Genomic DNA, 22,547 nt, shown 5'->3' on the forward strand with positions numbered 1-22,547 from the left:
ATAACTTAAAATTAATCTAAATATTTCATAAAGAAAATTAGAAAATAATGATAATAGATTTAAGTAATAGTAGAATATTTCAAATTGACATGATTAAGTCTTTGAATTACTATAAAAAATTTAAATATTTATTTTAATTGTTAGTATCAATAATATCCAAGTATCGCGGTGCTAGTACACGAATGTCATATGCTGTCCATGAAAACGCCAATAGATCGATATTACATAGGTACATAACATGATGGACGAGTCAATTTATTGGTGCGACAGTTGGAAATATGCGTTTAGCTTATTGACACCGGATCGGGTTTATTGCGCGTGCGATCGAATACAACTACAATAGACATCGAGTCCATGGGCGGTCAAAACAGAAGTGAGAATAATTTCAGGACGCCACACCCGAATAATATGTAGGTATTTTTTGTCTTGCAAACATATACCTACAACATAATATCAATTTTTTATTCAAACTGCTAAACTGTATTAACCTTTAATAGTTAGGTAAAATCAATCTATTTCCAAGCTTAAATTATTTAAAAGTACATTTTTACAATTTGTAAATAGTATTAATTTACATATCTACTTATAACTTGCTTGAACAAAAAAATATCGTAAAAAACCCATGTGAAAACATAAATGTTTTTACTTTTAATTTTAATAAAATCAACTCATATTATTATTGAGATTATTTAAAAAATTACAAAATTGGAACCGTTGAATGTCTTATGCTAAAAATAAGACGGAGATGTAGTGTAGTCTTACAGACTACAGTTACAAATTATTACTTATATACAGCCTCTATAACGGTAAGTTATTACTTATTACTTACACTGCTGAGAAATGATGAGCAAAATGTGCTTATTTTTGAATATTTAAATATCTCACTACTCTTATTGATATGGATATAATTAAAAAATTATGCATAACTATTTGTTTACAAAACTTTGGGTTCATCCTGACTCAATTTAAGAATACTGATTACCAGTCTTTCCTAAGGCAGCTTTAGACGATCGACGATCGTATTTGAATCGTATGAACGAACGTAATAAAAAGACACCAACCCTACGCAAATTGTATTGTATTCGGTGGTCAAAGTAAGAAACATGTACAAATTTTAAGCGTTTAAAATACGCAATATTAAAAAGAATTAAATTGATTTATACCACGTAACTAGACTATTAATTACCGAGCTCCTAAAATGTAGTACACCACTATACGTGCTTGGGTCTGTTTTTTTTTTTTTAATTTATTAAACATTGATGATAGTATTACTTATTTGTTATTACCCAAGTATAATATTTAAATAATACGATAAATAAACGTTGTATTCCAATCTCCTGAGAATACATGATCGTTTGAAGCGTATTAAATAACCTTAGGAACATAATTCGTTCGCAAGACTATGGAGGGAATTTCTCTGCAACCCAAGAACTTAGGTTTCCTCGAACACAATTGCTAAGAAACATTGACGTTTACATATCAATATATTGTACCTAAATCGTTTAAGGTATTAGAGGACAGTAGAAAAACAACTGAACTTGTTACATCCATTACTATCACTCTTTCAAGTCATACATATTGACCACTGTGGACAACATAACCAAATATGTACACCTGGTCAGATAACAGACAGTTATCTATAGACTATAATTATATACGCATAATATATTAACATACAGATTTGGATCATTTGCAATTCTCTTGCTTTCTTCACAATATTATGTAGTGACATTGATACCAGGTAAACAATTTAATATAATTTTTTCCCATATTAAGTATTAAAATTTAAAAACAGGTGTTATAAATACCATGGACGATCTCAAAAAATAGGTATACTATTAGTTAGAATTTAATATATATAATGTTGATTATGTTTAAAATAAAATTAAACAAAACACATTTTTAATTTAATTTAATAAAAACATAAAAAAACAAAAATGGATTTAGAAATTACTTGAATGAAAAATAATAAGATGAAGATGTAATGAAGAACAATTAAAACCGCCTGAATAGCAGTTTAATGCTAATTCTTAGGAAGATCATATCTGGAACCAGAGTGACATAAATATAACACTTCTACCGATTTTAAGATAGAAAATAGTAAATAATAGACATCTTCAAGATTGCATTTGGTATAAATGTAAAAAAAAAAAACACATGTTACCTCAAGTAAACCATAAATAAATACATAAATCACATGCATTTATTTTATAAGTAAAACTAAAACAAAGAAAAATATGTTGTTAATCAATGATAATAAATGCATGTATTATTTAAAACCGTTTAACCAAAAATATTAAGACAAATTATAATGTAAACTGAATTAAATAAAAATGAATTAACCTAGCCCATACAACCAACAAAATTAATGTATTATGTTTATACAATACAAAACATTCCTTACACATAAGTATAAATGTTAACATAAATAATATAAAAGTGATAGTAATTATTAGTTAATAACATTCAATTTTGCTGAAATTGTAACTAAAAAATATGTGAAATTGTCCTCATTCATATGGCTAACAAAAATAGCTGTATAAAAATTCATATCAAGTAAAAAAAATATTGTCATTTTTGTTTTAACACTTTAAGATCTAGATGATGATATGCACCTCTATTTACACTGTAACTTATCACATAGTTCATATTTAAAATTATAGAACATTAAACATATTATGTAGTATGTGTATTACATTTTTTTTTTTTTTTTTTTGGTTTAGACAATTTAATTGACAACATAACAAAAACAAAAAAAAAAAACTTAATACAAAATAACGGATTTCTTAGATTACATTAAAATTACTTAACTTATTGTGAACATAAATAAACTAACATTGTATTATTTTACCCTCAAATCAAATTATTATTGCTAAATTTCTAAAATCATAGTGTACATTGTTTATAAATATGCATGAGTATACATACATACATATAATAATTATATATATGTATGAAAACTACAACTTATCACATAATTAGTATCTGGTATCTTAAAGACATAACAGAAAAGCCATAGACATAAATTAAATTTAGTTTTTTTTTGTATCACAGTGCTTACTTAAAAAAAAAATAATGTATTAGATGTTTTTAAAAAGCGTTAATTTACAATTCATTAAAAAATTATATACTTAACTTTTAATTATACTTGGTAATAAAATAAATGAAATTTATCAACTTTGGTCTATTATAGTATCAAACACATTTAAAATCAATTATTTAATATAAAACTAATTTAATAGATAATATATGGTTTTCTATTAAAGAATGTGGTTAAAAAAGTCATAATATAATAAAACATAAAAAAATGAAACTATTAAGCATTAATAGGAAATATACACATTAACTGTCCAATAAATTAAAAAATATACCCTATTATTTTATAAATAATTTAATTTAATTTAAATGTAGAGTATGCTACATTTATATTTAAGATTTTGTTAATTAACTAAAATATATTATTATACTTTAAATATAAATATTTTAATAATAATATAACAAACAATAAAATGTTTAGTAAAAAATAAAAATAACATGTTTACACAATATTTTTATCAATAAGGAAAGTTAAAAATATACAATTTAGTTATAAGTAAAATAGACTATACACTTTTTATATAATAATTTTTAATTATCTTAAATATTTTAAAAATTTAAAAAAATAAAAAATATTTCATTTATTATTCTGCTTTTAGTACTGCAGTTTATTAATCTAAATTTAAGATTTTAATTTTGTCAATGGGATGAATTGTATATCTTCAATAAATAAAGAATGGTGAGCAAGATAGGTTTTTTTTTGTTTTATCCTATATTTACTTGAAATAAGAAATTATGAGTCTTTTATCCTCATAAACCTATATTTAACTAAAAGATATTAAAACTTCAATAATATTATGATGACAGTAATAATAAAATATTATGATTTGACGAACTTAAATAATATTTTGCTTCAATAAAATAAATAGGCTAGGTTAGCGGAAAATTGTTGTTGACATATATGCTTTTGACAGTCAGAAACGATAAATATAATATGTTTGTATTAATAAAATATCAATCTCACAAAATTATTTGCTGTTCATGCAAAAAAAATGTTATCCATGTAAATTTTATTACTTACAATATTGAGCGCACCTGTTTCTATATAATTGTTATAAAAAAAAAATAATGGAAATTATTTTTGGTAGAATTTAAAAATAGTATCATATGTTAACATTGGTTTTAGATCAAATTACTTTTAGGAAACAATTAATATAGATTACCAATAGTATACTTGCATTATTATGGTGGTTTCTGTTTAACTGTCACCTTGGCAATTGAAAGTATAGGTCATTGAGATTGATGGTGTAGTAAACCAAGTGCTTCTCTAGCATCAGATTGAGTCAAAACAATACTTTCATTTTCTCTTGAATCCTCTGTTGGTTCTAATTTAGTAATAACTACTTGATGGTGTTCCACATGTGGTGGAGATGGACTATGATGTTGTTGTCCTACAGCCTCAATGATCATCTCTTGTTGGGCTATATTTGGACTATTTGGTTGCTGCTGCTGCTGTTGCTGTTGTTGTTGTTGCTGCTGCTGCTGTTGTTGTTGTAATTGCTGCTGCTGTTGTTGTTGTTGCTGTTGTTGAATCTGCTGCTGCTGCTGCTGTAGTATAATCAACTCTTGTTCAGTAAGTTTTTGGTTACCTTTGGTGATGACAATTTGATGATCACTTGGAGGGGTAGGGCTATCATGTCTCCCACTAGCAACAGCATCAATTATCATTTCTTGATGAGCCAAATTAATGATTGGTCCTGAATGACTTTGATTTTGGATGAGCTCTGGAACAGACATTTTTTGACGATCTGATACTGTTACTTGTTCTGCCATTTGTTGAAGAGCAGCATGTTCTTCTTTTAAACGTTTAGTGATATGACTTTGAGTATGTTTTCTTAAATGGTCTCGCCGGTAAAAACCTTTACCACAATCCTGGCATACTTCAGTCTTTACACCAGAGTGGATCACAGCATGCAAATTTAAATGTTCTTTTCTTTTAAAACCTAAATTATAAAATTTTTTAATACTTATTCTAGAATATTATACATATGTTTTTATTTGATAACAATTTATTACAATAATTAAAAATTTACCTTTACAACAAACATTACAAACAAATGGTCGTTCTGGATTATGACCCAATTTATGTCGTTCTAAATGTTCTTTTCGTTTAAGCCCAGCACCACATAGGTCACATATAAATCTTCTTTCTATTTTATGAGCAACTAAATGTTGTTCAAGCATTTCTTTATCAGGGTAAGCCATGCTACATTCTGGACAACAAAATAGAAGTGTACCATCTAAAGCAGTTGCAATATGTATTTGACCAGGTCGTGGTTTTCGAGCAGCTGGTGGTTTCTTTTTGTATTTTTTTTTTCTTTTACCCTTTTCCTAAAAATTTAAAGAATATTTTAAGAACTGAATAAATTAACTAGGATAAAACCTTTGTTTAAAAATGTAATTTAAGTAAAATGATAATTTAAAAAAAAGACAGAGTAATAGAAATCTTTGAAAAATTAAAAGCCGAAATTTAAACAATTGTAATGCATTCATTGCATAACATAAATATTGTTTAGAATAACAAAATAAAAAAATAGTTAACTTATTAATTGTTCGTTTTACTACCTACATTTTTCAGTAAATTTATGTGATTTCTTAAATAAAAATATTTTTTTTTTAATTAGTATTTTATAGTTCTATAAAAATATTTTATTCAAATTCACAAAAACTAATAAGTCATCAATATACTGAATTATAGGATGCATACAATACAAAACATTCAACATACAAGAATATTTTAATATTAATATCAAAACTAAGGTTATGTTGCATTTTGCTATCAGTTAAATTAATTAAAGTAAGTAATGAGTATATGAATTCATAATTACCCCACTATTGGCATCTTCGTAAACTACCATTTCATTATTGCCATCATCTTGGTTACCAGATGATTCCATACTATCTCTTTTATTATTATCAGGTGAAAATTTTAAAAAATGTCCAAGAGGTATATTATCGTGATTCATTGATATATAATCAGCCAATGAAACAGAATTATTTGAATTAGATGAGTAAGTCATGACATATTGATTTGCTGAAAGTAAAATTATTTGTTAATATTTTAATTCAATAAAATATAATTAGGTATTTTCATTATTACCTGGATCTTGTTCATTTTGAATTCTTAATCGTTTGTCCGCCTGATTATCTTTTTGATCGCCAATTATTTTGTTGTCTTGCTGATTACGCCGCACAACCATGTCTTGATTTACCACTACTGCTAATGGAAATGGTAAACCATTACTATCTGTGCCGCTTTGTTCGATAATTACTGGTTTGACATCTTGTATCATATCCTAACATATTTAAATTATATAAATATTTATCATAAAAATATCAAATCAATAACATAATTAATCAATAGAAAGGAATTACTTGGTCTTCTTGAACGTCTTGCAATAAATCAGACGATTGCATTGAATCATTGTTATTGTTATGTATTTGGTCATTTGAAACATCACCATCTTGCTGCAACTAATACAATAAAAATAGAAAATATACAGAAATTTAAAACTATTGAATTATAATATAAATGACAATGGAGCAAAAGCAAATTATCATTTCCAAAAACTAGGCCAATTATAGTATAAATTGGATATATAAAATAACTAAAACATAAACTAAATTTTTTTAAATAATTTTACAAAACCAAAGATTAAAAATAATATTATTAATGAATTTATCATAAAGTATTTAGATTTTATAAAATTCTAAATCATTTTTGGCAAAAATTAAGCACCCATTTCTCATTTATTATTTGGGATGACTTACTTGAAGTTGAATGGTTCCATTGTCTTGTTGTTGGTTGTACGCCAGTTGTAATACTGGACCAAAAACAGGCAAAAGTTTATCACCAGATATACCACCTTGCCCAACTACTTGAATTTGTATAGTTTGGCTTTGTTCTCCAGGTTTAGAACCAGGAACAGTTATGGGAATAGTAAATATCTAAATAAAAAATAATATGAAAATTAAATATATATATATATATATATTGAAAATAATATTTAACATACTTGTCCTTGTTGATTAGATGATCCAACTCCAGCTAAATTTACAGCAAAACCATTTGAATCCAGAGGTCTCAAGTAAGTTACACCGGCTTCATCGCTGTTCAAAAGTGCAACCACTTGTCCACTAGTATTAGAAGTATTAACTACTGTATTAGTGTTAACTGTATCAGTTTGTTGTTGAACATTTGTATATTTGTTTCCTGCATTCACTTGAGTCATGTTTGCACTTGAACAGGTGTTAAACGAAGTTGCCGGCGCAGCGGTCACAAATGTAGGATAACTTCCAGTATTCATACTTTAATCTAAATTAAAAACAATTAACTATTATTATAAGCAAAATATAATTGTGATGAAATCAAACCTCAATAATAACATTAACTCATAGATAAATTTTTATATCAATACACTATTAGTTAAGTTTGTGAAATCAAAATAAAATCAGGAATTTAAATATTGATATAAATATACTTATTTATAAATAAAATTATATCTTAAAAGAACAAACACGTTTAATATTAATACCCAACACTAGCATTGTATAATAATATATTGTCAAACTTTTTAACCATAAACAATATGAAGTAAAAAATTGTTTGGAAGCCAGTATAAAAGAATTTTCAACTAAAAAAAGTCTAAATATCTATATACTATTTAAAACTAAGAATTTGTTTAAATTGTTAAAAAATAATTCATGATAATGCTATTTATTGTCAGCTTACATAGTAATTCAATAATATAAGATCTGTTATTAAATATTTTTGGATATATACATATTTATGTTTTTTATATTATTTATTATATCAGTAATAGATATGTTTATCAACTTGGAATTTAAAAAAAATTCCACAAAACCAAATAAAATGTTTATCTATTTTTAAATATTGTTTTATAATTGATTGTTTCATAATATTATTATAGAATTTATATTAAGGGATGCATTTATTTTTTTTTTTGTTATAGAAGTTATGCAAATACATTTAACTTAATTAAGCTTTAAATGTTAGTAATTTATACTTCATGATTTTATTTATTAAGTACTTTTATATTGAGTATATATAGAAAACTAAACTAGAAATTTCAAGGTCTATTAAATCATTATATAATGGGGCAATAAAGGAAACTTTTAAAAAAAATAATTTTATTTTAGATTCTATTTAATATATTTTATTCAGCAATTTTCTAAGAAATTAATTGTTCATATAAAAGTAGGAGCAAAAAATGTATTTGAAAAACATGGAAATATTATTGCTTTATTTTTAAAATCAATAATATACTGCATAGTTGATAATAAGGCAAATACTATTTCAAACAGATTAACTGTAAAAATATTTATAAATTGCCTAAGAGAATTCTAATATGATATTAATTACTTTTACTGAATACCATTCACATTTCAATTTTATTTATTAAACAGTGAACATATTTCAAAAAATTTAAGTACAGCCATCTTTACATTCCTAAACTGTTTAGCAATTAAATTTAAAAAGATGAAGTCTCCAAGAATATTATTCAATATACTAAAATATCACAAGGAGTAAAGGTTAAATTAAGTAGGTCCTATGTATTGTTACTTTCTAAGGTAAACACTCAAATTGAAAAATGTGATTATTACTTAATACCATTTATATTTATTTTTAGAAGGGCCAAAACTTATTATGATTGTGCTTTGTTGTACCATTACTTTATGAAAGTTGTAGATACATAGCTACTTATGCCATAATTTAACTTCACACGTTTTAAAAGTATAAAAATTTATAATTAAAGTAATTTTTAAAAAATACCATATTAGTATACTGTCTTATCGGTTTTAAAAAGGAAATACACATTTTTTTTTTGTATAAGGATTAGCTATAAAATATTAGCAAACTACTTTCCTTAAATCATTGACACATCATATTACATTATCTGATAAGATCATCAATGTTTTTTTTAACTAATATAACTAATTATGATTATTTTATTTTAATATTTTTACTAATTAATTGTAACTCAGTATCTTGTTCCTATTAAATAAATGTCATATATTATTTAGATTCATTATATAGTTTAAGAAGTAGGAAGTAAAAGCTCATATAATGTATTATGAATAGTTCTACAGATAACCTTAAAGACTTAAGATTACAATATAACTGAAATTTTAAGAGTGAAGTAAACATATATTTAAAAAAATATTATTTTTTAGTAAAGAATCAAGAAGTATACAAAATCAGTTTGACTATCAATATCTCTAATCAACCATATATTAAAATGAGATGTTAGTCATTAATATTTAACATATAAACAAACAAACATATACAATAATTATCATTAATTTAATATCTATACATTTTATAGAATTTATATTCAATAATAATATGTACAACATTTAGTATTAAAAATTTCAAGAGCAGTGATATGTCTATTAACTAGTATATTTTAAGGTTAACCCTTAAGGTAATTTTAAGTATGAGTTATTAATAAATTAGAATGTTAGTAAATACTTGGTTATGTTTTAAAATATCATTTATGGTTTAAATTTAACATTTAAAGAAAACAATATTGTTTAAAATTATTTTTTCAAAATATAATGCTTGTGTTGGTATAATGACTATGTAAAAAAAAAAAAAAAAAACAATAGATCGGTGTGTCATAAATAAATAATAATAATGATAAAAACTGTAATAGGCACTGGTGTATAAGTATTTATGCGCTAGAAATGTAAAACAAAGACATTTTTTACATCGTGTATTATTTATATTGAGTAATGATACTTTGTATACGAATATTGGAAAAAAAAAACACGAGAAAATAACAAATGCAAGTGTGTCGTCGGCAATCGTTGCTATCTAAGATTTTTAGTTACATAATAATTTTACGAAGAAAAAAAATGGTATATACGCGATTAATTATTAAAATATCAATTGAAAAATTGAATCTACAAGATAAAAAAGTGCCAGATATCAAGTGGGTAGATAACGGACAGCCGAGATTTTTATGACATTGCACTAAAATTAAATAATGTGATAGGCACAAAGTGTAAAAATTAAAAAAATAAACGAGAATAGCATACAGATCCGAATCTCTTTTGGAGGAAGCAGCGGTGTCGTCATCGGATAACACTGTTTTCCGGAAAAGGAGAATGAGTAATGGAAAACAACAAAATTATATGGTCAATTAGAAAGAGTACCTTTTTGTTTTTGACTGTATGTTATAATACCAACAATACCGTCGTAGTTTGTTCTTAAAAATACTAAAACGGAATCATTACTATAGTTGTTCGTTTCATACTTGGCGTTAAGAACAATGAAAAAGTCCAAAAAACGTCGACGGGGAACGACGTCGGCAAAAATCTATACTCTCGTCCGACCCAGACTTTTCCCGAAATTTTTGCGGACGCGTCCCGAAAAACGCACACACGTCGGAATGCGTTTTTACAAAAAGAAAATCGCGAGCAGGCCAACAGAGCCTCAAACGCACACGCGTACGTATAATTCTCGCAAACAAACACACACACACACTCGCTTGCCAGCAATGTAATAATAAAAATAAAAATATATATTATTATTACTATAATAGACGGTCGTAGAGTACACGCTTTCACTTTCTACTATCCAGTCGCGTGTATAATGAGCGGAGGAACGGAATGGAAAAAAAATTGTATTATTCTAAAGAACCAGGATGTGACTATCATATGCCGCAAGACCTACTTATCGGTACGGAAATATTTTATAAAAATCGGCCGCCTGTACTTTCTCGAGACGCGCGCGCCGTAGTCCTCTCGTCGTCATCGTTGTATATATTTTAATAACGTGCGATCGTAAGGCGTGCACGTCCAGACTCGCACACAGTTCACAGATTCGTGCCCCCCCGTTCCAAGGGTAGAAAAAAAACGATCCTATGGAAAATTTCTATTGTCCACCTAAACGATCAAGATCGACATCGACAATGAAGGCAAACAACCACCGTTGGTGTGCGAGGTGCGTACCGTTATCTCGCGGGAAAAGAACGCGACGGCGCGTTCGATGCGATTATAAAAAAAAAACAACAAGACAACGGGAAAAAATAATAAAAATGCTCCTAGGAGAGGGACACCTCGAGCGCGTTTGGAGGGCGGATGGGCGGGCGGGCGACGGCACGGCACACCACCGTTGACCCAAGTCGGGATGAAAACGCGTACGCACACGCACACGCACCGCCATCCACACATACATGTGCGGGCCACCACTACGTAAAGGTAGGGGCAGAGCCATTTTGGAGAGAAGGCCCTGTGTTGTACGTGAGCGGGGACGACGCGGCGGCGGCTACTCACACGGATGATACTCACACACGACGGCGACGGCAACGACGCTCAGACGTCAGCTTTCGGTGGCTCCGATTCGACGTCTTTTTCGCAGCGAGACCAGTCGACGGGGGAGGCAGCTTTTCAGGTACCGTCGGCGTCGGCGGTGGCAGCAGCGGCTGGTTTTATACAATATATTTTATTATGTACAACAACAATAATATGTTCGCTATTGGTATGGTTTTCGTGATTCGTTTCGCGGGCATAAATCAAAAAAACTATAAGGGATAAAATATAAAATACATGATATATACTTAAGTCGTATATATTTTGAGTGATTGAAAAAAAAAAAATAATAATAATAATAATAAAAATAATAAAAACACTAACACTACATAACGCGCGCGCGCTGCTCGATTGTCGTCGACGTGAACACGGCCGCCAGTTAAAAACTACGGAATACCTTTCGCCGTCCACGTACACGCCATTGCGAATGGACGTTTTCACCGAGGCAACAGTGCCGCCACACGGTCCGACCGTCAATTCTCCGGCCTCGGGCGGCGACGCGGTATTACCGTGTCGGGGCCGCCCGCGGATGGTGACGACCGGTTCTCGACCTTGTAGAGGCGGCCGGGTATTTTACTTGTTGAACGCCATCGGGTTACGGACAGCAATGGAAGTTCCGTGATGCTTTGCCCTCCTTACGGGAGGCCCCCTTATCAGCTACTGGCGGTCAGACGTGCGCGCTGTTGGTCACACTGTATTTACCGTTATGCTACGACGACGACGACGTCCGGAAACTAGAAAGGCGCGCGAAACGAAGTATCCGAAACCAGCGGCGCATACGATACGTACGACTTGGTATGACCGTAAAGGTTCGGATTTGGTTCGAGTCTGCGCAACACGTCACTTGCTCGCTCGTATTATCATGTTGTCATTATGCCATTAATACTGAGTTACTGATCATTACGCTACGTCACTTGGCGCCTACCTAAGTAGCTGACCGTCGAACTCCTGATCATACCTTATCATTTATATCATGCACACGCATCAGCAGCTGCTGCTGCGGACTTCGGTTACGCCGCCGTCGTATTTCTGTTTTTTTTTTTTTTTTTTTTTTTTGTAACAACGGATCGATTTCCATATAGTTTTGTTATTTTTTTTTACACTCGTGCAATACGACGATAACGTATTATTATTACTGTACGTCATGATACAAACTTCATATTATTTGGACCATACACACGCTAATGGTTTTACATTTAGAATAAAAAAAAAAAAAAAAAAAACACTTGGAGATTCAAAATATGTTTCTCGTATTTCTGAGAATAGAGGGAAAGACGATTTATTTATTTATTTTTCAATAACAACACTCAAACTAAATAATTTATAAATTTAATGTCTCAACAAAATAAAGTAAATAGTAATCTTATATTACACTTACAAGTGTGCTAAAAAAGTATTGCGTTGACTATTTTTATTCCTTAATACAATTTGAATCTATTATATTATGATATATATAAATACTACTAACAACATCATGTTTATTACAATCTTTATAAAAAAAAAATACATTTGTGCTTGTCGGAATTGCTTAGGGTTATACAACTAGAGACAGGGATACACATAAATATGGTAGAGCCGGGTTCCACGCACATCCATTGAATAAAGATATCCCAAGACAATAATACAATATTTTATAAATACACATTTGCATTTGTGCATATTTTTTAGTAAAGAACTAAATGAAAAAATAATTATTTGCTGATTGAAAAATACTTTTGAAATATTTATAATATATAAATAAACAAGAAAAATGTACAAGATGTTTAAAAAATCCAACATAATAATTTTGTTTATGTAACCCAACAAATTGAGTTAAGTTTAAATTTAATTTTATATAATTTTAATACCAATGTAAACTAAATCTTTCTAAACACAAATGGTAACACATTTTTTTTTTAAGTAGACAAAAACTTATTTTATAAAAATAATTATATTATATTTTTTGAATAATATAAAATGTCCAATCACATATTTATTAAAAATGAACTTTTATTATAACATCAAAATTCTCAAACAATTAAAAACCGAAAAAAATAGCTTTTGTCCACATACTGATTAAAAATTATGGCAATTTATTTAAATTTGATAACATTTAAAATCAACAAAAAAATAATAACAAAAGAAAAAATATAGAAAGATTAAAATATGTAATTGCACTTTAAAAAGAAATAAGATTCCCTATCAACCAAAAATAAATTGTCAATTAATTGGAATTAAAATTTTATTTTACAATAGATATGTTATTACGGTTATATACAAGGAACATAATAAGACATAGGATAAAATGATAATGATGATCAACATGTCAAATTTAGGGCTACCTTGTTCACTTGGATTATTTTTATATTTGCAATGATAATTTGTATAATATCATAGTAGCTAAAACAATCATAAAAACATGTTTAGCAAAAATACAATATTCTTACAATTACACATTGATTATTAATGTAGTATGGTATCTTATAACATAATAATATACTGCCTATAATTCTGCTCAAGCAAAAAATAAAAATATATTACTTAATTCATAAAATAACTAAACATTTTGACAGAGAGAAATACCTAGTTTGATTTAAGCTAGATAATTCAAAATTAATTAAAGAGAACAGTAACAATAATTTTGTAGCCCACTTAAAATTTATACATAATTTATGTACAGAAAAAAAATGTCTTAGATAAGACCTATTTATAACATAACAATAACATGTTTAAATTTTTAATATATAAATTACCTTTAAGGGACGCCATTTATTTCTTGTTGATAATAATTTAATTTGGCACGCTTAGCTTGTGGTTCTTGAAAATTATTAGAATAATTAGTATCCGGTTCTTTGGATTCTTCAAAATTGTTATCTTCAACTACTTCTTCTTCCTCTTCAACATCTTCGCCAACAACTTGTTGATTTCCATTTTCAGAAGATTCTTCAGGTTTGAAATTTTTAGATGACTAAACAAACAAAAATCACAAAACGATGAATTAAATAGGTTTATATAAATTATGATATAAAAAAAATAAATACAATACTACATTCAAATACTAATTTAATGTTTATAAGTACAAAAATATAGTTATATTCAAATCACAATTATTACAATAAATGAAAACACGAGAAATAACATAAAAAAAATTAACAATGAGACAAGAATTAAATGGAAATGTTTGAGATAAACATTATCTTCAAGTAACAAATTAAAATATGGATAATGAATGACTTTAAACAGGTCAATGATAATGATAGCTAAAACTAAGAACATTTTGATACTCTGAGAAATAGTAACAGATAGAAAATGTGAATGTATGTAAGAAGAGAATGATAATGTTGGATATCTAAATATATAATGCATATTATGTTAGAGTTACAACTTAGTAAAAGTATCATGTACATCTATTTTTTTGGACCACCAAATAATATTTTAATACCAATTAGTAATTAAGCAATGACAGCCAGCAGGCAAACAGAACTTAACTGATATGTTAATCACAATAAATTGTACAAAAGAATTTTACAGAACTGATAACACATAAATATATGCTGCAACATTAACTTAATATTGCAAAATATGCAATAAAATTGACAAAATGACAAATGTATACAAAAATAGATCAAATAATAGATAATAAATGTAAATGTCTACAAAAATAAGATAAAATGTTCTTGTATTTACTGAGACTAGCAACGAAAAAAAAAAACAGATAAGAAATTTACTATAAATCTAATATGGGATGTATAAAAATAGATTACAAAATTAAACTTAATGACTAGCTGTAGATAAATATAAATTTAAAATAAAATTATATTTTTATATTGTAAAAAATAAAAAAAAAATAAAAATAAAAATTAAGTTGTGATCATTCATATAATAAAAATTAAAAATCATTTGACACACTGATTTTAAAAATTTAATAACTAAACTTAGTCTTGATAAGTCAGAAAATAAAAAAAACATTAATAAAAAATATGTGAATGCTAAAACATGTTGTATCTACTTATGATAACTTAGTAATATTTTTAAATAATTTACGATGTTAATTGCAGTTTATATTTAAATATATTGTAGAGTATCATTGATTCTAAAAAAACTGTGATTTAAAAAATTTTTCTTAAGAATCGATAAACTTAAATATCAATGCATGATTTGCACACTTATGAATAACATTTATAGGAGACGCTAATAAAAAACTAGTAGTTTAATGTTTAATCATAATGTTGACAAATGATATATTACAAATTTAATATCAAAGTATATGATGCCAATAAAAATATTAGTTACATTCTTAGCATATGCAATAACACAGTAAATGTGTTACTTGTATTTATCAAACATTTTCAATAAATATTAGTGATGGACAACAATATCGATAATTCAATACAATATTGATATCAATTAATAATTTTCAAATATACCTATTGCGATATCTTTTTTATTATAATAATCATATTTTTCAAAAAGCACATTTTAATTACAGGTTCTAAGGCATCTAAACTATAATACATTTAATTGTATGTTAATACAAGTATGAATGATGTTAGTAAGATGTAAATTTGGTTAAGTGAAAATGAAAAAAGAATTTCAATATCAACAAATTGTGAACGATATTGATATTTGAAATAATATCATGGCCTATCACTAATAAATATATAACATTTCTATTTTTATTTATGTGAAAAACTAACCTGTTCTATATTTTCTCCTGTTGTCTTTTGAGTATCATCAATAATTTCTTCATGAATATCTTGAACTCCGAATTCTCCAGATTCTATTTCTATTCCTTGAGTGGGGTTATTTTGAGATATATCCTCATGCAGTTCATTATTTTCAACTTGTTTATGATGGTTAACTGCTTTATCAATATTTAATGTATGATTCAGCTTAGAACTAGAATGGGATACAATAACATTAAGAGTAATTAAAATCTATTAATTTAAAGCCTCAAGTTACTTACGCGTCAAATGTCTGATCTAAAGCTTGCACAATAACAGGAGCTTGTGGCAATAAAGACTCCTTGATTGGTGGAGGAAAGGCGATAAAGTTTAAGTTAGTTTTAGTTGTGCTTCCTATAAAAACAAATTGTATAATAATACAGTTAATAATCAATTCCTGAAAGATAATAGTTGGGTTTAGTAAAGATTTGAATGAATCATTACAATATTTTTTTATTCTCACACCCACATACAACATAGATTAAATCCATTAATTTTTTTAATAATTTTTGAATAATCTGAAGTAAAATAATCTGTTATGAAACTCATTAAAATATTTTTATAGGTTTGATATATTTATATATGTTTAATATCTATATTAAATTGTTTTAAAACAATATTTTAACAAATAGATATTTTATAATGTAAAAAATATTAACCTTTATAATTATTATGATGGATTATTTTACTTAAAAATAGCTTAAGAACATAAAAATAAAAATTATTTTGTTGATTTTGCATGTAGGTTAGACTAATGAAAAATGAGTAATATATTACATAAGATATGCTATTAAGAGTGTCCTTTTGCTTGTAAGTATTGATTTTGTAATAAATTATAATTACCTGACTGAGATGTTGGAAGTCCATTGTTTACTATTGTAATATGTCTAGTTGTAGATTTACTATAAGTTGTCACTGGCAAGACTAGTCGTGACTTTAAGAAAGTTAATTGTTGAGGACTTTGCATTTCTAAAGTTTCATTGTTAGCTAAACAAAAATTTAAATACTTTGTCAAAAATTTGAAGAAAAAAGGCAACTGTTTATTATCAGTTAATGATAATATTTAAGAAAATACTAATGTATTTATCAAGTGAAATAGTAACTACTCCAATAGACAGGTTAAATATGCAATAATGCTATTATCAATAAAATACAACAATTTAATGATGTATGTCTAAGAAAGAGAATTAAAGTTTAATATTTTTGTTTGTAGCATATGACTATGAAACTAAATTATAAAATGAAAAAAAATAATGCAATGTTAAAATTATTATCTATCAGCTAAGTTTAAAGATATATGGCATATAAACGAAATATTCAATTATAATTTAATCAGTATTCTAAATTTTTACATAATTAAAAATATTAAAATGAAACACTTAGAAAATAATATATAGTAAAAAATTCATTTTCTAAGCTTAGGTAATGATAATAATTAATAATATTATTATCTATTAGCTATATTTATTCTTAGTTTTCAAGTATTAATAAATTAATAAATTTTTTTAATGTTTTATTAACCAAGAGCCAGGAAACTTACAGTACTAAAAAATATACAAATATGCAAGCATTTATACATTTTAACATACAATATTTCTAGAATGGATTATTAAAAATGTTTAATTAATAATGTTGTTAATTTTTTTTTTTTATTTAATAATAAAAAACTTTAAAAGAAAACTGTAATATTGTATTTAGATTTTCTTTATCCGAAATAAGATTTTTATTTAATTATCCAAAATTATTGAATAAATACTTGAAGTTTCTAAGTATACATCTAGTGGTTTAAACAAATTATTTAAGGATCACATTATTAGTTTATACTATATGAGTATATAACCATATAATATATTAGATAGTAAAATATTATATTAAAATAAATGTTAGTGTTATGTAACATATTTTTAATTATATAAGAATTATTACCTGTTGATGAGACATAGTGAAGCACACCAACACCATTAGTATGAGAAATTTTATTTGGTGATTTAATTTGGTTTGAGATAGAATTTGTCAGACAAACTTCATCTTGTTGTTGGTCTGAAGAAGATACTGGAGGTGATGGTGAAGTTTCTCTAGATAATGAATCTACAATTGATAATTCACCGCCAGTAATATGACTTGGTGATGGAGGAGCACTTCTAAAATAAGATTTAATTAAACAATGATATAATATAGATGTTCAATAGTTTTTATTTATCTATATATATATTAAATTGTTACCTTGAAGACATTCCAAATGAATTATGAAGCCTAAAACTAGGCACTCCTCTTATACGTCTACGCCGAAAAGCTTGCTCAATTAATTTTTGTTCAGATGAAGGATCAATTCTCCAAAAAGCTCCTTTCCCTGGTTCTTCTTGTGAACGAGGAACCTTTATAAAAATTAAAAAAAAAAAAAATTAGTTAAAAATGACAAAATCTAAGTAAAAATTCTGTTGCAATTTAAATGAGCATATTTAACTTTTTTGTACATCACTTTTTCGAAGTTATTAGAAATTAATTAATAATAGAAATTCTAAAACCACAAATATTTTTTAAATCCACAGAATTTAAATAAGTTAACTTTAAGTAGTTATAGTTTAGTTATGAGTTTTACTTTTTATTATATTTTACCTAATCTAACTCTTGTCAAATATTTACCTTAATAAAATAACGATTCAATGACAAGTTGTGTCTAATAGAGTTTTGCCATCCTTTATCCACGAATCGATAATATGGATAATTTTTGGTAATATAGGAATAAATTCCACTTAAAGTAAGCTGACGATCAGAAGCTGAAGCAACAGCTTGAACAATGAGTTGAGCATATGAATAAGGTGGTTTGGACTCATCTTTAGATTTTGGATTAGAATTGCTATTGTTGTTATTTATAGGTGTTGATCTATCTTGGATTACAGTTTCAGGAGGACTGTAATTTTGTCCGGTAGATGTTGATGTACCATTTCTATAAAAATCACCAACAAATGGTTCGCTACCAATGCTAACATCAAAAACAGTTGCATCTAATGGGCTAGTTTCTTCATCTCGGCTATTCTGACTAGACATATTGTTTAAGTGTTTACTAAACAAACAATTTACATATAAATTATAAACATAAATATATTAATGAAAAATGTACGAGAAAATCTTACTTTTCTTCTACATAAATAGCAGATGATGTAGGCGTAGAAATTACACCTATTTGACCAGGATGAGCTACTGCAGCTGCATATGCTGCCATTTGCAAATCGGGTCCAAGTGTATGTCGATTGTGACCTCCTCTAGGACTAGTTGGACATGAATTTGCAGCACTAAAAAATAAAATTCATAAAATAAATTTATTTATTAAAAGTTTACAGAAGATTAATTTTCACGGACGACAGATGTTTGTTCAATTCCCTACCAGTGACAGACTGTTATGTAAGATAATAAGTCCAACCACCACCACCACTAATAAATACTTTAATTTTTTTTTTTACATTTTCATTGTTTAAAATTATTTTATATTATAATCTTGTTTGTATAAGAAATTTTTATTGAAACATTCATTATAATTATAAAATCTTTAAAAGTTGGTAAAATAATATTTTACCAAATAATACTTTTTGTATAAATTTATGTATTAGTAGAAGTTAAGTAGACTTTATCATACATTAAAATAATACAATAATTATATAATTAATAAGAAAAATATGTTTGAATTAAATTTATGCTCACCTTAAAGTGCCAGTAGGAGATGGAAAAGGACTCATAAATCTATTTTCTTTTGATAAATACGTTGAAGGCTCTTGTTTAATGACTTGAGGAGGAATATTTATACTTAGAGGATTTGCATAACTTCTTGAAGGTGTTGCAATTGATCTAGTTTGAGTTTGAATAAATGTATTCTGAAGTACAGGAGGTGGTGCCATTTCATCTATCAATGAATAAAACACTAGCCGAATTGTTGTACTAGGAAATCGCATTAAACACCTAAAAAAACAAAATAATAAATAAATGATTTTTAGATAATTAGATTTACAATTTTATTTGATTAATGTTTATTTATATTATTTTTTATTTTTTTTGCAAAAATTAATTATTAGAAATTTTTAATACTAATAAAACATTAAATAATAAGTACCCTATTATTAATAAATAGTACCCAAATATTGAAACACAGATAATTCATAGGAGTTACTATTTATAATTTAACTTATATTTCAAACTAATATTAAAAATCTGTAAGTGAAAATGAGTGTATAATACTATTTTAAATACTGTATTATTAATATTAAAAACCAATTATGAATTCTTCTGGTAATTTTCCCTAAAAATGAATGTTTATTGATAGGTATTAATAATTTTTGGCTTAAGACTAATATTTTTATCAGACACATGAACGATATTCTACAGTTATGAATAATTCTCATTTCAAAAGCAAACAGTTTAAAAACATATTTGACTTTATAATGTAAAAAAAAATTAACAATTCTAATTTTATATTTAATGAAATATTTAAGTATGTACTATTTAAGTTCACTTAATTCTATAAATATTGTTAGATTAAAAACAAAGAAATTTAAGTGAATTGTACATTCAAACACAATATTAAAATTGGACTTTATTAGATTTATTTAACTATATTTTATAATCAATTTAGATATAGATTGATTAAAGGTAACATGGACAAAAATAAAAATTATGCTAATTCTTATGTGAAATATATTTAAACTACCTATTATACTTATTATATAAAGTATTTATTACATGTAGTTTAACCCATAATAAAGTGAGATATTGGGATCTCAAAAAATGCTGTGGTTTGGTATTTATATAGAAAATTAACAAAAAACTACTTAAGTATTTTAAAACATAAATAGAAATGTAAACTGAAAATAAGGGCCACAAGACAAAATGTGTATGGGCAGAAATAAGTGGAAACATAGATGTCATTAGAACGTTTTGTTAATACACTGATGATTGGGGTGGCTGTCAGACTCAGAACGTAACGCTATGTTCACAAGTCCGGCAATTCTGAATGATGATAAGAGAAAATGTTCTTTTATGCGTCGCATGCGCGTGGATGAACAATAATCGACAATTTTGAACTTTGGCAACAGGGAGACCTTGAAAACCCGTTACACACGCACACACTAGCACGCAGCCATTTATAACCAAACAACAAAAACACGTTATCATCGATCGCTCGTAACAACGTTGTGTCCCCCGATTCGTTTATCAAATCGTTTGGGAAACAAAACGTTGTGTGTAAACACAGCGGCCGCCGAGCCGGATAAAACTGAAAGACTGAGGGGAAGGGAAGAGGGGCGGCGCCGCGTGCGATTTTTTTACTGTAGATGGAAAAAAAAGGCAAATGCCGGGACGGTATCGTTAGCAACAATTAAAAGCACAGACCGAGCCTTGGCGCACAGAGCCGACAACGGCCTTTGAGGGCCGCCGCCGTCAACGCTACCGCAACTGCCGTCCGGGTATCGTACCTCCTGGGCAGCTGTAGCGCTGGGGCGCCTTTCCGCTGGAACACGCCATCCACGAACACGCCGTTCTTGCCGTGGCACGTCAGATAAAAGTTTGGGTGTTCGTACAGCACGTCCAGGTGACGCCGCGATATGAAACTCGAATGGCCCATGTTGACGTCTACCTGGCCTTTGGAGCTATTCCGGCCGATGACGATGCGCTTCTGCCGGATCAGGTACTCGAGCTCGCGACCCTCGAGCTTGGCGATCACGCCCGTCACGTCTTGGTCCGGGGCCCATTGCACGTTAGTTGGGCTACCGGGCATGGACTTGAGCGCGTGCAGCGTCCAATCCGTTTCGGACATGGTTCCCGCGTGCTGCACACGTAGCACCGTGTCGGCTGATGCTGCTGCGACAGAGGTGGTGTGCGCGCGCGTGTGTGTGGCGTGTACACTGCACTTCGGCGGGCGGCGACGGAAATATCGCGACGAACGATAGAGACGAAAACACGCGACGACAATATTATCGCGCGGTGTTACGGCGGCGGTTGTTCGTGTCGATGCTGCGGCGGCGTTTAGGTGGTCGGGCCCGGCGCGATGTGCTTCGTTCAGTTACGTATTGCTATCGCGCCAGCGCGCGCACACACGCCACACCGAGTCACGCGCACGCACACACATACACACGTTCGTTCGCACTCGTACTTCTGTTTTCGTCGTTCGCATCGCTGTCCGTCATCGCCGCCGTTTCGGGAAAAATGTAGCAGCAGCAGCAACTCGCCATCTTCGCCTCCGCTCCTCTCGCCATCATCCGCTTGTCGGAATCACGTCACGACCATCTTTCTGAGGTTCCGTCTGTTGCGGTCGGACCGTCTGGCACGCCGTTCATGTGTGCGTGGCGCGTAACGCGTCGTCGATTCCTGCCGCCGAGTACGTCCTCGTAGCAGCACACCGGTGCAGGTGCTCGCCTACACTCG

General features: G+C 28.5%; 2 protein-coding genes across 5 annotated transcripts; both read right to left on the bottom strand.

Annotated features, from left to right (window-relative positions):
- Window positions 1-4,125: 4,125 nt before the first annotated feature.
- On the bottom strand, window positions 4,126-11,856 carry LOC112595396 (zinc finger and BTB domain-containing protein 24-like). Of its 4 annotated transcripts, none has more exons than XM_025340565.1 (8): window positions 11,398-11,856; window positions 7,113-7,411; window positions 6,868-7,044; window positions 6,472-6,570; window positions 6,197-6,392; window positions 5,925-6,130; window positions 5,130-5,427; window positions 4,126-5,039 (listed from the first exon to the last, which is right to left on the bottom strand). In XM_025340565.1, exons 2-8 carry the CDS (start codon window positions 7,401-7,403, stop codon window positions 4,327-4,329), a joined length of 1,980 nt encoding a protein of 659 aa, XP_025196350.1. In that variant the 5' UTR covers window positions 7,404-7,411; window positions 11,398-11,856; the 3' UTR covers window positions 4,126-4,326. The 4 variants fall into 4 exon arrangements, with proteins under 4 accessions (XP_025196350.1, XP_025196349.1, XP_025196353.1 ...); XM_025340564.1 differs by having other exon boundaries at window positions 11,413-11,855; XM_025340568.1 differs by lacking the exon at window positions 11,398-11,856 and adding an exon at window positions 10,377-11,109.
- Window positions 11,857-13,607: 1,751 nt separating this feature from the next.
- On the bottom strand, window positions 13,608-22,169 carry LOC112595479 (forkhead box protein K2). Its single transcript, XM_025340713.1, has 11 exons — window positions 21,599-22,169; window positions 19,836-20,090; window positions 19,271-19,429; window positions 18,780-19,200; window positions 18,360-18,511; window positions 18,063-18,277; window positions 16,980-17,123; window positions 16,379-16,490; window positions 16,110-16,311; window positions 14,166-14,380; window positions 13,608-13,812 (listed from the first exon to the last, which is right to left on the bottom strand). The coding sequence occupies exons 1-10, from the start codon at window positions 21,937-21,939 to the stop codon at window positions 14,168-14,170; spliced, it is 2,214 nt and encodes a 737-aa protein (XP_025196498.1). The 5' UTR covers window positions 21,940-22,169; the 3' UTR covers window positions 13,608-13,812; window positions 14,166-14,167.
- Window positions 22,170-22,547: the final 378 nt, after the last annotated feature.

Source organism: Melanaphis sacchari, unplaced genomic scaffold (assembly GCF_002803265.2).
Source record: "Melanaphis sacchari strain LSU unplaced genomic scaffold, SCAv2.0 Contig27_pilon_pilon, whole genome shotgun sequence".
In the NCBI taxonomy this organism is placed as follows: domain Eukaryota; kingdom Metazoa; phylum Arthropoda; class Insecta; order Hemiptera; family Aphididae; genus Melanaphis; species Melanaphis sacchari.